This window comes from Cherax quadricarinatus, unplaced genomic scaffold (genome assembly GCF_038502225.1).
Source record: "Cherax quadricarinatus isolate ZL_2023a unplaced genomic scaffold, ASM3850222v1 Contig35, whole genome shotgun sequence".
Taxonomy (NCBI): Eukaryota; Metazoa; Arthropoda; class Malacostraca; order Decapoda; family Parastacidae; genus Cherax; species Cherax quadricarinatus.
In genome coordinates, this window is record NW_027195061.1 from 322,439 (window position 1) to 338,546 (window position 16,108).

Below are 16,108 nucleotides of genomic sequence, written 5' to 3' on the forward strand. Positions count from 1 at the left end.
CGTAGCGCTCCGTATGTAGATCTTCGTTCACTTGCACAGTGCTCCAAACGTAAATCTACGTTCACTCGCATAGCGCTCCAAATGTAGATCTACATTTTTTTACATTTGATTTCTTGTAAAATGAAACAGATTTATGTTCAGAGTGCTACGCGAGTGAACATAGATCTAAGTTTAAGGGTTAATATACGCATTAGTACAGTAATTATAATGTTCTATATAGTCTATACTGCAAATACAACTCAGGAAAATTTTGCAAGGACAACAAAACAACCTCACAAATTTGAGTATATTTTGTAGCAGAAATTATTATCATTCAATGGAAAAAAACTATGACACAATGAACACAAATTCAGCCATTCCACTTACTGTATATAACTACACTAAGGAAAGATATTCTTTCCTGCACATGAATATTTGCATGAACTGCGAATTCAGATTTGTTTAAATGATGTACCTTAACCCGTAAATGGTCCAAACGTATATATACGTTTTTTCAACACTTGAAAGTATGTAAAAAAGTAGATCTTCTTTTTGTTTTTTTACATTTGAAAATGTGTAAAAAAACTTTGATCTACTTTTTTTTTTTTATATTTGAAAATATGTAAAAAAAACGTAGATCTACTTTTGTAACAGTACACATGTGAACGTAGATCTGCTTGGACCGTTTACAGGTTAAGTCATCCTTGACGATGCTATGATTTATCGCCAGAATGAATTCTCATATGATGTATTAAAGTAGATTTTGTGGAAAAATCTTTTAGGCACTCTGAACAATGATATGGCTTCTCTCCAGTGTGAGTCTTCATGTGATTTATTAAATGAACTTTTTGGAAAAAGTCTTTCGAACACAATATACAATGATATGATTTTTCTCCAGTATGAATTTTCATATGTTTAGCTAAATAGGAATTTAAGGAAAAGTCTTTTAGACACACTGAACACTGATATGGTTTCTCTCCAGTGTGAGCAGCCATATGTTGTACTAGACTAGATTTCTGGGAAAACTCATTTAGACACACTGAACACCGATATGGTTTTTCTCTAGTATGAATTCTCATATGTTTTATTAAGCCATATTTTTGAGAGAAGCCTTTTAGACACTCTGAACATTTGTATGGTTTCTCCCCAGTATGAGTCTTCATATGTCTTAGTAAATTAGAATATTGAGAAAAGCCTTGTTGACATTCTGAGCACTGATAAGGTTTCTCTCCAGTATGACTTCTCATGTGTTTTATTAAATCAGGTTTGAGAGAGAAGTCTTTCAGGCATTCAGAACAATGATAGGGTTTCTCCCCAGTGTGAATTCTAATGTGCTTTATTAAATCAGATTTTTGAGAAAAATCTTTTAAGCACTCTGAACACTGATATGGTTTTTCTCCAGTGTGACTTCTCATGTGACTTGTTAAATCAGATTTTTGAGAAAAGTCTTTCAAACATTCTGTACACTGATATGGTTTCTCTCCAGTGTGAATGCTCATGTGATTAATTAAGTGAGCTTTTTGATAAAAGTCTTTAAGACACACTGAACACTGATATGGTTTCTCTCCAGTATGAATTTTCATATGCTTAACTAAATAAGAACTTTGGGAAAACTCTTTTACACACACTGAACACTGATATGATTTGTCTCCAGTGTGAATTTTCATGTGAATTGTTAAGTTGTCTTTTCGAGAAAAGTTTTTTGAGCACACTGAACACTGATATGGTTTCTCTACAGTATGAATTCTTATGTGGGATTCTAAGAGAGATTTTTGGGAAAATTCCTTCTGACACACTGAACACTCGAGAACTTTTTTGTCTTTATGAAATCTGATCAGAGAGACAGGCAGAGATTTTTGTGAAGAGTGTTTTAGAGACTGTGAATACTGATATAGATTTTCTTCTGGGTCAACTATAATTTGTGTTTCTTGAACACATTCTTTTAATAGTATTTTAGACATAATGAACACTGATTTTAAAATCTTCCATAGTAATTATATAACACTTAACTAGGCAAAATTTTGGCAAATATTTTATACTGACATTCAATATTTCTCTAACATCATATTATAAACTCCGTGGGAAAGTGAAAAAGAATTCTTCTTCCATAAGCCATGACTGTCGTAAGAGGCGACTAAATGCCGGAAGGGTCTAGTAACCTTTCATCTGGATAAATTACTAAATGAAAAAAAGAACAACTTTCTTTTAAGGCCACTCTGCCTCGGTGGGAGGGTCAGTACGTTAAAAAAAATAAGGGAAGGCGGTACACCAGTAAGATACACTGTCTGGTATTAGGAGGAAGTGACTTGAGATATGAAAGGCTACCTCTGGTTCCTCATGTGAAGAGCTGTTCAACACAGCTAAGCACTGACCTTGAAGGTATCTACAATATCTTACATGAACTTAAATGTTTGTTGCTAAAGCTTTTGCAACAGTTTCAAAACAAAGTACGTTGATATAAATTTTATTCATTTAAACTCTCAGGTCCCAAAATACTGAAATATTTCTTCTCTATGGCAGTGTTGGTGATTCCTACACAGTCAGTTATTGCTACAATGGTCTTGCATTATAACACATGACTTATGATGTGGACAAAGAAGGATTTTACCTTAACATGTGTCAGACACATTATGGTACAATGACTGAGCAATATTATGGCAAGATAATGAGACTGATTCAATTTATTATATCTGGGAGCAATAAGGTATGTGACAGTGTGATAGATCAGAGGGATAAAATAAGTGAAATGTGACAGATACGAAATAATTTAGCCTATAAAAATGCAGTAAATGTGTTTCTCCGCAGAACCAACCTAACCTGGTGGAGATGGCAGGTGTTAACAGTGCTGTTACTTACACTGCTACTGTACAATGGTCTCCAGGTGTTAACAGTGCTGTTACTTACACTGCTACTGTACAGTGGTCTCCAGGTGTTAACAGTGCTGTTACTTACACTGCTACTGTACAATGGTCTCCAGGTGTTAACAGTGCTGTTACTTACACTGCTACTGTACAGTGGTCTCCAGGTGTTAACAGTGCTGTTACTTACACTGCTACTGTACAATGGTCTCCAGGTGTTAATATAATAGTACAGTTACTTACACTGCTACTGTACAATGGTCTCCAGGTGTTAATACAATAGTACGGTTACTTACACTGCTACTGTACAATGGTCTCCAGGTGTTAATACAACAGTACAGTTACTTACACTGCTATTGTACAATGGTCTCCAGGTGTTAATACAATAGTACAGTTACTTACACTGCTACTGTACAATGGTCTCCTACATAATATTCCTATGATAAAATCACCTAGACATTTATTTTCACAAGACAATAGCAAAAAAAGTCCCTTCCCAGGAATACCAATTATACATTCAACATTTGCACTACTCATGCACATGACATATTTAGTCTCTACTAAGAGTTTAAAGGTAGTTCAACACATTTTCTCTAAGGTGAGAGATTAACCTTAGCACAGTTTATGTTAATGCCAATAAACGTGTAATAATTTTTATGAATTTTTTTTATCACAGAGGTGTTAATGGTGTACATAAAATCTGAATGATGAGAATAAGTGTCAACACAAGATTTTAGGAATGGTGTACTAGGTATACTCCAGGTATACTATAAATGTGACATTTCTATCACTGTGGGTACACAGTGATGTCACTGTATATATAACTGTTTATGTCACTTGTATTAAGATAAAGATTTTATTTTTTTGTAAATGTTACTTTGTGGAATTACAATTTTGGTTTGCAAAGTACAAAGAAAGCCACTGTCATGCCGAGGCATTTCGTGTGTTTTATGACACTGAGTATAGGTATTGCAGTTGTAAGTATGACAGTGCCAGGGTGACTTGAAGTGCTGGTACTATGACTGTAAGTACAACAGTGCCAGGATAACTTGTAGTGGTGGCACTACAAATGTAAACCTTTGGTGCCAGGATGACCTATAATAATGCCACTACAAGTGCTAGCCTTAAGTGCCAAGATGACCTTCAGTATTGGCACAACACATGTAAGCCTCTTGTGCCAAGATGACCTGCAGTACTGGCAAGTAGAATATCCTCTCGAGTCTCGATGATCTGCAGCAGAAGCACAAAATAAGTAGTGCCAGCCCCTGGTGCCAGGATGACCTTCAGTATTAGCACAATGTTAGTGCCAGCCTCTTGTGCCAGGATGACCTACAAAAGAAATAAAATTTACTGTATGAAATATTTCAATCTTTTATATTTTGGGAAATTATTTAAGTCATAATTTAAGCGATAAACCCAACAGGGTCATACATTACTGAAGGGAGGAATGAGCAGAAGCAGGAACATGTGAAGAGTAGGAAGAGCAGGAATGTGCAAGGGTAGGGGTTAGTGGAGGTAAGAGAGTACAGGAGTAAAATTTAATAAAAGCTGCTGCAATAGTTTCTATTAACCCTTTCACTGTTGGTGCCGTATAGATACGTCTTACGAGCCAGTGTTGGTGATGTATTAATACGCCACAATTCTAGTGGCTTCAAATCTAACGGGAGAGAGCTGGGAGGCCTACATGTGAGAAAATGGGTCTGTGTCATTAGTGTGTGCAGTATAAAAAATATCAGGGATGCCGCAGTACATTGTGGGAGTGCTAATTCAGTATGTCTTCATCACCAAGCCTAGCAATAAGGAATACCTCACTCTCCGGTGAACTGGAACTCTTCCCTTCCCAAGTGATAGTTCTAACATAGATTGAAGTGTCAGTGAAGATGAATCTTATGACTTTGAAGAGTGGCTTTTTTCCATGTGAGTGGTGGGGAAGATGGCATGGGTGGTGAGGAAGGCAGTGTGGGTGGTGGGGAAGGCAGCGTGGGTGGTGGGGAAGGCAGCGTGGGTAGTGGGGAAGGCTGCATCGGTGGTGGGAAGGCAGTGTGGGTTTGTGTAAACAACATAGCAGCATATGTGTATATTACCTAGGGTAACCCAGAAAAGTCAGACAAAGTGACTAATTTCCATGTGGGTGGTGGGGAAAGCAGTGTGGGTAGTGAGGAAGGCAGTGTGGGTGGTGGGGAAGGTTGCATCGGTGGTGGGGAAGGCAGCATGGGTTTGTGTAAACATGTTTTGTCAACAATATAATGATAACAACATTTGTGCGGTTACTGTGCTGCATACAATGACTGGATATATATACTTTATGCATTATATTGGTCCCACAGGCCACAAAAGTTACTTGAAAAATTAAAATATTAAAAAATAAAAGAAAAAATACAATAAAAGTAAAAATATTACCAAGTGAGCAGCAGTCGCGGATGTTGCCGTAAGTGGTTCACCTTCTGTCAACTTTACGCCTTTATATCTCAGTAAGTGATGATTGCAAAAATGTTATTTTTTGTTTTAAAACACTTATAAAAATATTCTTAAGATTTGCTCAGAAAAAATAATTCTTTTATTTTTTTTTTTGAATATTTTTCGACAGAGTTCAGGATCAGGGGTCTCGACAGTCAAAGGGTTAAAAAGTCAAGGAGTCTTTGTCAAAGGTGGAGCCTTCAGCAAGGAGGTCAGAGAGAGTAAACTGGATAGTGGAGACGGAAGTGAATCCTGCAAGCTCACTGATAGACAGGACACTATTAACCCCTTAACTGTCCAAATGTAGATCTACATTCTCTTGCCCAGCGCTCTGAATACATTTTAATTTTTTTTTTTAAATTAAAGATAACAATTTTCTGTGTGTAATAAGATAAAAAAAAAATTAGGGTCAGTACTTACTGAGATATAAAGCCGCAAAGTTGGCGCTGGATGCTCACCTGACAGCAACATGGGGAGATGCTGTTTGCAGAAATGTTGCCGATGTTCCTTATTTTCTCATTTTATGTTCTGATACTTTCAATTTGTAGTAGTTCTTGTGATTTCATAGCCAATGTTTGTTCTGACACTAATATTAGGCACTGAAATAGTACTCAAATAGTCACAAACACACTGACAGAACATTTTCACCTGCCTTGGTCACCTACTATTGTCTGGAAATATATACAAAGTATTTATAGGTCCAAGCAATGTTTTAGACATGCTTGGTATACTCCACTGCTGACAGTGCAGCAGAGGAGTGACATTTGATGATGCTGCACTGCCTTTGCTTTATTTGTTTTCACTGTTACACATTAACACGTCTGTCTATCTGTTTGTCTGTCTGTCTATCTGTCTCTGTCTATCTAGACTTATCTCTATTCATCTGTCTTCCTGTCTCTCTTTCTGTCTCGGAGAGGGGCCGTCCAAAGCTGAGGGACTGATAACCTCATGTTTCGTATATAGTTCTTCTGTCTTCCAATTATGTCCTTCAATTTGTATTGATAAAGACATTGGATGGCAAAACGTCTACAATAAAGATACCCAGATGTTGCATATGTCTAATTTTTCATCAGAGATAGAGACAGAGAGATAGACAGTGACAGATAGACAGAGACAGACAGAGACAGACAGATGGAGATAGAGACAGCCAAAGTCAATCAGCCACCCACCCAGCCAGCCGTCGGCCAGCTGCCCTGCTGAACACATAGTATTACACATGTTCCTGAATTTTCTCTTTACTTAGGGCATAGGTTATAGGAGATTGTCGCAGGATGACATTGCCAGTGGTATCAGAATTTAAAGGATGTTGCACAAATGTTGCACATGGGTTATTACCGAGGTTTTTGACATTTCCTCGACCACTTGTGACGACATCCATCTCACAGCCCCTAAACTCAGGGTCAATATCACTCTCCCATTAAAAGGGGAGTGTTAATACATGACATCAGTGAATCCCTGGTGTTTGCCATGCTGTTTGCTCTAGCTGGGGCTCAATTGAACTGGTGCTCCCACAACGTACTAACTGGTCCCAGGCATAGGTTATAGGAGATTGTCGCAGGATGACATTACCAGTGGTATCAGAATTTAAAGGATGTTGCACATGGGTTATTACCGAGGTTTTTGACATTTCCTCGACCACTTGTGACGACATCCATCTCACAGCCCCTAAACTCAGGGTCAACATCACTTTCCCATTAAAAGGGGAGTGTTAATACATGACATCAGTGAATCCCTGGTGTTTGCCATGCTGTTTGCTCTAGCTGGGGCTCAATTGAACTGGTGCTCCCACAACGTACTAACTGGTCCCAGACTTTTTTAATACTGCAAACACCAAGTGTTAAGACCCAGGCATCTCAGGTCAATCATGCCAAACTTGGAGGCAGGTCCCAATGATCCTGGATTAGTGATGGCCGACATGTATTAAGAAACTTGTCCATATGTCATGCTTCACCCAGGACTTGACCCACAGCATCTTGGTTGACCCAAACATGCAGTTATAGTAAAAAATAAGCAATAAAAATAAATACTTTATAATAAATCTTGGACAGTGTAAAAAAAATAGTGACCTACGACTAGCAAGAAAAATGTCTAGCACACTTACGGAAGACATCTCACCCACTGACTGGTAAGGTCTTCCAACCATGAGTAATGATCCATCCACCCATGGGTTATGACTCACCCACCCAAAGGTAATGTCTCACCTATCCACGGGTAATGACTTCAGATTAAGATAACATTTGTTTAGATTTTTTAACCGGAGGAAGGGTTAGCCACCCGGGGGAAGAGTAAGCCACCCAGGATAACCCAGGGGAAGGGTAAGCCACCCAGGATAACCCAGGGGAAGGGTTAGCCACCCAGGATAACCAGGGTAGGGAGTGTTAGCCACCCAGCATAATCAAGGGTAAGATGGGTTAGCCACCCAAGATAACTCAAGAAAGTCAGTGTGTCACGAAGGCTATCTGTCCTATTTCCATTATGGTCCTTCAATCTTGTTCCCCAGGATGCCACCCACAGCAGTGTCACTACTGGCATTATTTCCACTGTTTCGAAAGTTCTCAATACCCACCCTGTTATCCTCCTGGCTGTCGTGATCTTTGTTTTATTGTGTTCTTTGAAAGAAAGGTCGGCTGACATAATTATTCCCAGGTCTTTTATGTGTTCCTTTCGTTCTATTTGGTGACCCTCTTGAGTTTTGTATACAATGTTCCTTTTGAGTTCCTCATTCTGTCCATACCTAAGCAGTTGGAACTTATCACCACCGAATGTCATGTTGTTCTCTACTACCCAGTGGAAAACCCTGATTATATCTCCCTAAAATTTTTCTGTGTCTTCTACTGTAGTGACTTTCATGCTTATTCTAGCATCATCTGCATATGATGACACAAAACTATGACAGGTGTTTTTATCTATGCTATGAGGATGAGAAACAGCAGAGGTGCCAGGACAGTGCCTTGAGGAACTGAGTGGTGCTACTTTAGCGTGTGGTCTACCACCTCTTTTACACTTACCTAACCTAGGTTAGGTTATATTAGGTGGTAGACCGCACGTTATGTTATGTGGTAGACCGCACGTTATGTTATGTGGTAGACCGCACGTTATGTTAGGTGGTAGACCGCATGTTATGTTATGTGGTAGACCGCATGTTATGTTATGTGGTAGACCGCACGTTATGTTAGGTGGTAGACCGCATGTTATGTTATGTGGTAGACCGCACGTTATGTTAGGTGGTAGACCGCACGTTATGTTAGGTGGTAGACTGCACGTTATGTTAGGTGGTAGACCGCACGTTATGTTAGGTTAGGCTGGTGTAAATGAGCTGGTAGACCACATGCTTAAGTAGCACCAATTGAGCTCTCTACCTCACTGATGCTGGATCTTCCTCTGTTTACTACTACTCTCTATGTTCTGTGTGTTAGGAACCCAAAAATCTGCCTACCTTGCAGATAATGCCCGTGGCTCTCATTTTGTGTCCTATTACTCCATGGTTGCCTTTGTCAAATGCTTGGCAAAATCTGCGTATATCACATCTGCGTTTTGGTCGTCTTCCAACGTCTCCGTAAATGTGTCATAATGGTTCAGCAGCTGTGACAGACAGGATCGTCCGGCTGTAAAACTACGCTGGTTCAGGTTATGTTGGTTGTGTTGGTCCAGGAAATTTGTAACCTGCCGTCTCATCACTCTTTTGAATATTTTTATGATGTGAGAAGTTAGGGCTACTGGTAATTAACACCCAGGTACCTAATTACTGCTAGGTGAATAATGACATCAGGTGTAAGATCACTAACAATAAGTACCTAATTACTGCTAGGTGAAAAATGACAGCAGGTGTAAGATCACTAACACCCAGGTACCTAATTACTAAGTGAACAATGACAGCAGGTGTAAGATCACTAACACCCAGGTACCTAATTACCGCTAGGTGTACATAAAGGTCAGAAAAACTACAGAAGTCAACTTAAGTCAGGTCAACAACAACATATTTCTCTTATTTCTTGACCACTTTCCACATTTTAAACACCATAAACCTCACACCAATATACCTACTTACCTCAACCATCAGAGGATGTAGGAAACACCTTCAATTTTGTTTATTTACTCGTGTTTTTGGTGGTAAATACAAGTGTTGTCAGGCAGCAGCAACAGTGTTGTTGTTGTGGTGGTCCATAAAGGCCACCAAAACTTGCGCCTTATTGACCACTTCTTCTCAACTACTGGGACGGGAATAATGTCCAGAGTTGGGGCCTAGCTCCTGGGCCTTTTGTGTATCTATATGCTCTTGTGCTATCGTCCATAAGATGGATATGAGGTGCACAGTAAACCAGCCACTTCGGTGGTAAAATATAAAATCTTTTAAAGTTGGGCAGCAACTGGAAAGGGAATGTGGATTCCATTAATAATAATAATAATACCAGTCATTATTTACTACCAGTACATGTACAAGGTATACAAGTACATGTACAAGGTATACAAGTACATGTACAAGGTATTCAAGTACATGTACAAGGTATAAAGACCATAGCTGACATCAGTGACATACTACTATATAGAAAGCCGCTTGTTATGCTAATCATTTCCCGCAAATTAGGTCAGTTTTGTCCCAGGATGTGACCCATACCAGTCCACTAACACCCAGGATGTGACCCACACCAGTCCACTAACACCCAGGATGTGATTCACACCAGTCCACTAACACCCAGGATGTGACCCACACCAGTACACTAACACCAAGGATGTAACTCACACCAGTGCCAGGAAGGAAAAAAAACTGGCAGGAAATGGCAGAAATCGTACACCAAATCCATTCATTCCTGGAGTGGAACCACAGTCGATGGCCTCCACTCCAAACCAACAGATACAGATACTAATGCCGGAAAAAAAAACTCCCCCCAGTACCAAAAATACTACCGGTCCGATAACATTCTTCTTTGCAAATATACAGGGTCTAAAGCCAGCAACAAACAACAAAATACCTTTCATCCGTGGACTGCTTGCAGAGGCAAAGGCAATGTTCGCGGCTTTCACTGAGACCCACATAAAGGATCACTTGGACAACGAAATATGGATCCAAGGTTACAACCTATACAGATGTGACAGAGTGAACAGGCAAAAGGGGGGAGTTGGCCAGCGCATTGCAGAGTCACTTGTTTGCACAGAACTGCTTAATGCCTCAAATGATGTAGTGGAAGTTTTAGCAGTAAAGGTCGAGAACCAAAACCTAGTCATTGTGGTAGTCGACAAGCCTCCGGATGCAATATCCCAGCAATTCCAAGAACAGCTGTTAAAAATTGACCACTGTCTGGAAAATCTTCCAGCTACTGCACCCAACATCTTGCTCCTGGGGGATTTCAACTTAAGGCACCTAAAATGGAGGAATATAGCAAATAATATTGTTGCAGTAATAACACCAGGAGGCAACTCTGATGAAAACTCACACTCACGCGAGCTTTTAAATCTCTGCACAAAATTCAATTTAAACCAGCAAATAATAGAGCCTACTAGACTGGAGAATACACTAGACCTCATCTTCACTAACAATGATGATCTGATATGAAATGTCACCATATCAAAAACAATATACTCAGATCACAACATAATTGAGGTTCAGTCATGTATGCGTGGAGCCCCAGATCGACATAATGAGATTAGTCACGAGGGAGCATTCACCAAATTCAACTTCAATAACAAAAACATAAAGTGGGACCAAGTAAACCAAGTCCTAACCGATATAAGCTGGGAAGATATACTAAGCAACACAGACCCAAACTTATGCCTAGAACAGATTAACTTGGTGGCACTCGATGTATGCACAAGGCTTATTCCTCTAAGAAAAAGGAGGAGTAGATGTAAAATAGAAAGAGACAGGCGCTCCCTTTACAGGCGACGGAAAAGAATAACAGTGCGGCTAAAACAGGTCAATATATCTGAAATGCGCAGGGAGACACTGGTCAGAGAAATAGCAAACATCGAACTTAAGCTAAAGGAATCTTATAGGAGTCAGGAATCGCGGGAAGAACTAAAAGCCATAAATGAAATCGAAAGAAACCCAAAGTATTTCTTCTCCTATGCTAAATCAAAGTCGAGAACAACGTCCAGTATTGGGCCCTTACTTAAACAAGGTGGGTCCTACACAGATGACAGCAAGGAAATGAGTGAGCTACTCAAGTCCCAATATGACTCAGTTTTTAGCAAGCCACTAACCAGACTGAGAGTCGAAGATCAAAATGAATTTTTTATGAGAGAGCCACAGAATTTGGTTAACACAAGCCTATCTGATGTTATCCTGACGCCAAATGACTTCGAACAGGCGATAAATGACATGCCCATGCACTCTGCCCCAGGGCCAGACTCATGGAACTCCGTGTTCATCAAGAACTGCAAGAAGCCCCTATCACGAGCCTTTACCATCCTATGGAGAGGGAGCATGGACACGGGGGTCGTCTCACAGTTACTGAAAACAACAGACACAGCCCCACTCCACAAAAGTGGCAGTAAAGCAACAGCAAAGAACTACAGACCGATAGCACTAACATCCCACATCATAAAAATCTTTGAAAGGGTTCTAAGAAGCAAGATCACCACACATCTAGAAACCCATCTGTTACACAACCCAGGCCAACATGGGTTTAGAACAGGTCGCTCCTGTCTGTCTCAACTATTGGATCACTACAACAAGGTCCTTGATGCACTAGAAGACAAAAAGAATGCAGATGTAATATATACAGACTTTGCAAAAGCCTTCGACAAGTGTGACCATGGCGTAATAGTGCACAAAATGCGTGCTAAAGGAATAACAGGAAAATTCTGTCGATGGATCTATAATTTCCTCACTAACAGAACACAGAGAGTAGTCGTCAACAGAGTAAAGTCCGAGGCAGCTACGGTGAAAAGCTCTGTTCCACAAGGCACAGTACTCGCTCCCATCTTGTTCCTCATCCTCATATCCGACATAGACAAGAATGTCAGCCACAGCACCGTGTCTTCCTTTGCAGATGACACCCGAATCTGCATGACAGTGTCTTCCATTGCAGACACTGCAAGGCTCCAGGCGGACATCAACCAAATCTTTCAGTGGGCTGCAGAAAAAAATATGAAGTTCAACGATGAGAAATTTCAATTACTCAGATATGGTAAACACGAGGAAATTAAATCTTAATCTGAGTACAAAACAAATTCTGGCCACAAAATAGAGCGAAACACCAACGTCAAAGACCTGGGAGTGATCATGTCGGAGGATCTCACTTTCAAGGACCATAACATTGTATCAATCGCATCTGCTAGAAAAATGACAGGATGGATAATGAGAACCTTCAAAACTAGGGATGCCAAGCCCATGACGACACTCTTCAGGTCACTTGTTCTGTCTAGGCTGGAATATTGCTGCACACTAACAGCACCTTTCAAGGCAGGTTAAATTGCTGACCTAGAAAATGTACGGAGAACCTTCACGGCGCGCATAACGGAGATAAAACACTTCAATTACTGGGAGCGCTTGAGGTTTCTAAACCTGTATTCCCTGGAATGCAGGAGGGAGAGATACATGATTATATACACCTGGAAAATCCTAGAGGGAGTAGTACCAAACTTGCACACGAAAATCACTCACTACGAAAGCAAAAGACTTGGCAGACGATGCAACATCCCCCCAATGAAAAGCAGGGGTGTCACTAGCACGTTAAGAGACCATACAGTAAGTGTCAGGGGCCCGAGACTGTTCAACTGCCTCCCAGCACACATAAGGGGGATTACCAACAGACCCCTGGCAGTCTTCAAGCTGGCACTGGACAAGCACCTAAAGTCCGTTCCTGATCAGCCGGGCTGTGGCTCGTACGTTGGCTTGCGTGCAGCCAGCAGTAACAGCCTGGTTGATCAGGCTCTGATCCACCAGGAGGCCTGGTCACAGACCGGGCCGCTGGGGCGTTGACCCCCGGAACTCTCTCCAGGTAATAACACACATCCAGGTAATCCATGTATTATCTAGTTCCCCTGATATACCTAGAATTATTTAGTTCCCCTGATATACCTAGTATTATCTTGTTCCCCTGATATACCTGGCCGCCCCCGCGGCCCAGTCTATGACCAGGCCTCCTGGTGGATCAGAGCCTGATCAACCAGGCTGTTACTGCTGGCTGCACGCAAACCAACGTACAAGCCACAGCTCGGATGGTCAGGAACCGACTTTAGGTGCTTGTCCAGTGCCAGCTTGAAGACTGCCAGGGGTCTGTTGGTAATCCCCCTTATGTGTGCTGGGAGGCAGTTGAACAGTCTCGGGCCCCTGACACTTATTGTATGGTCTCTTAACGTGCTAGTGACACCCCTGCTTTTCATTGGGGGGATGTTGCATCGTCTGCCAAGTCTTTTGCTTTCGTAGTGAGGGATTTTCGTGTGCAAGTTCTGTACTAGTCCCTCTAGGATTTTCCAGGTGTATATTATCATGTATCTCTCCCGCCTGCGTTCCAGGGAATACAGTTTTAGGAACCTCAAGCGCTCCTAGTAATTGAGGTGTTTTATCTCCGTTATGCGCGCCGTGAAGGTTCTCTGTACATTTTGTAGGTCAGCAGTTTCACCTGCCTTGAAAGGTGCTGTTAGTGTGCAGCAATATTCCAGCCTAGATAGAACAAGTGACCTGAAGAGTGTCATCATGGGCTTGGCCTTCCTAGTTTTGAAGGTTCTCATTATCCATCATATCATTTTTGTAGCAGATGCGATTGATACAATGTTATGGTCCTTGAAGGTGAGATCCTCCGACATGATCACTCCCAGGTCTTTGACGTTGGTGTTTCGCTCTATTTTGTGGCCAGAATTTGTTTTGTACTCTGATGAAGATTTAATTTCCTCGTGTTTACCATATCTGAGTAATTGAAATTTCTCATCGTTGAACTTCATATTGTTTTCTGCAGCCCACTGAAAGATTTGGTTGATGTCCGCCTGGAACCTTGCAGTGTCTGCAATGAAAGACACTGTCATGCAGATTCGGGTGTCATCTGCAAAGGAAGACACGGTGCTGTGGCTGACATCCTTGTCTATGTCAGATATGAGGATGAGGAACAAGATGGGAGCGAGTACTGTGCCTTGTGGAACAGAGCTTTTCACCGTAGCTGCCTCGGACTTTACTGTGTTGACGACTACTCTCTGTGTTCTGTTAGTGAGGATATTATAGATCCATCGACCGACTTTTCCTGTTATTCCTTTAGCATGCATTTTGTGCGCTATTACGCCATGGTCATACTTGTCGAAGGCTTTTGCAAAGTTTGTATATATTTCATCTGCATTCTTTTTGTCTTCTAGTGCATTTAGGACCTTGTCGTAGTGATCCAATAGTTGAGACAGACACGAGCGACCTGTTCTAAACCCATGTTGCCATGGGTTGTGTAACTGATTGGTTTCTAGATGGGTGGTGATCTTGCTTCTTAGGACCCTTTCAAAGATTTTTATGATATGGGATGTTAGTGCTATCGGTCTGTAGTTCTTTGCTGTTCCTTTACTGCCCCCTTTGTGGAGTGGGGCTGTGTCTGTTGTTTTTAGTATCTGTGGGACGACCCCCATGTCCATGCTCCCTCTCCATAGAATGGAAAAGGCTCGTGATAGGGGCTTCTTGCAGTTCTTGATGAACACGGAGTTCCATGAGTCTGGCCCTGGGGCAGAGTGCATGGGCATGTCATTTATCGCCTGTTCGAAGTCATTTGGCGTCAGGATAACATCGGATAGGCTTGTGTTAACCAAATTTTGTGGCTCTCTCATAAAAAATTAATTTTGATCTTCGACTCTCAGTCTGGTTAGCTGCTTGCTAAAAACCGAGTCATATTGGTACTTGAGTAGCTCACTCATTTCCTTGCTGTCATCTGTGTAGGACCCATCTTGTTTAAGTAGGTTCCCAATACTGGACGTTGTTCTCGATTTTGATTTGGCATAGGAGAAGAAATACTTTGGGTTTCTTTCGATTTCATTTATGGCTTTTAGTTCTTCCCGCGATTCCTGACTCCTATAAGATTCCTTTAGCTTAAGTTCGATGCTTGCTATTTCTCTGACCAGTGTCTCCCTACGCATTTCAGATATATTGACCTTTTTTAGTCGCTCTGTTATTCTTTTCCGTCGCCTGTAAAGGGAGTGCCTGTCTCTTTCTATTTTACATCTACTCCTCCTTTTTCTTAGAGGAATAAGCCTTGTGCATACATCGAGTGCCACCAAGTTAATCTGTTCTAGGCATAAGTTGGGGTCTGTGTTGCTTAGTATATCTTCCCAGCTTATATCGGTTAGGACTTGGTCTACTTGGTTCCACTTTATGTTTTTGTTATTGAAGTTGAATTTGGTGAATGCTCCCTCGTGACTAGTCTCATTTTGTCGGTCTGGGGCTCCACGCATACATGTCTGAACCTCAATTATGTTGTGATCTGAGTATATTGTTTTTGATATGGTGACATTTCTTATCAGATCATCATTGTTAGTAAAGATGAGGTCTAGTGTATTCTCCAGTCTAGTAGGCTCTATTATTTGCTGGTTTAAATTGAATTTTGTGCAGAGATTTAAAAGCTCGTGTGAGTGTGAGTTTTCATCAGAGTTGCCTCCTGGTGTTATTATTGCAACAATATTATTTGCTATATTCTTCCATTTTAGCTGCCTTAAGTTGAAATCCCCCAGGAGCAAGATGTTGGGTGCAGGAGCTGGAAGATTTTCCAGACAGTGGTCAATTTTTAACAGCTGTTCCTGGAATTGCTGGGATATTGCATCCGGAGGCTTGTAGACTACTACAATGACTAGGTTTTGGTTCTCGACCTTTACTGCTAAAACTTCCACTACATCATTTGAGGCATTAAGCA

At 41.1% G+C, this 16,108-nt stretch overlaps 1 protein-coding gene across 1 annotated transcript; it reads right to left on the reverse strand.

The window, feature by feature from the left end:
- Positions 1-275: 275 nt before the first annotated feature.
- LOC128691958 (zinc finger protein 271-like) lies at positions 276-9,584 on the reverse strand. Its single transcript, XM_070079891.1, has 2 exons — positions 9,343-9,584; positions 276-4,166 (listed from the first exon to the last, which is right to left on the reverse strand). The coding sequence occupies exon 2, from the start codon at positions 1,938-1,940 to the stop codon at positions 693-695; it is 1,248 nt and encodes a 415-aa protein (XP_069935992.1). The 5' UTR covers positions 1,941-4,166; positions 9,343-9,584; the 3' UTR covers positions 276-692.
- Positions 9,585-16,108: the final 6,524 nt, after the last annotated feature.

Bases quoted from the DNA above. Each gene is read 5' to 3' on its own strand.
- LOC128691958 (XM_070079891.1), bottom strand. From the start codon at position 1,940: ATGTCTAAAATACTATTAAAAGAATGTGTTCAAGAAACACAAATTATA.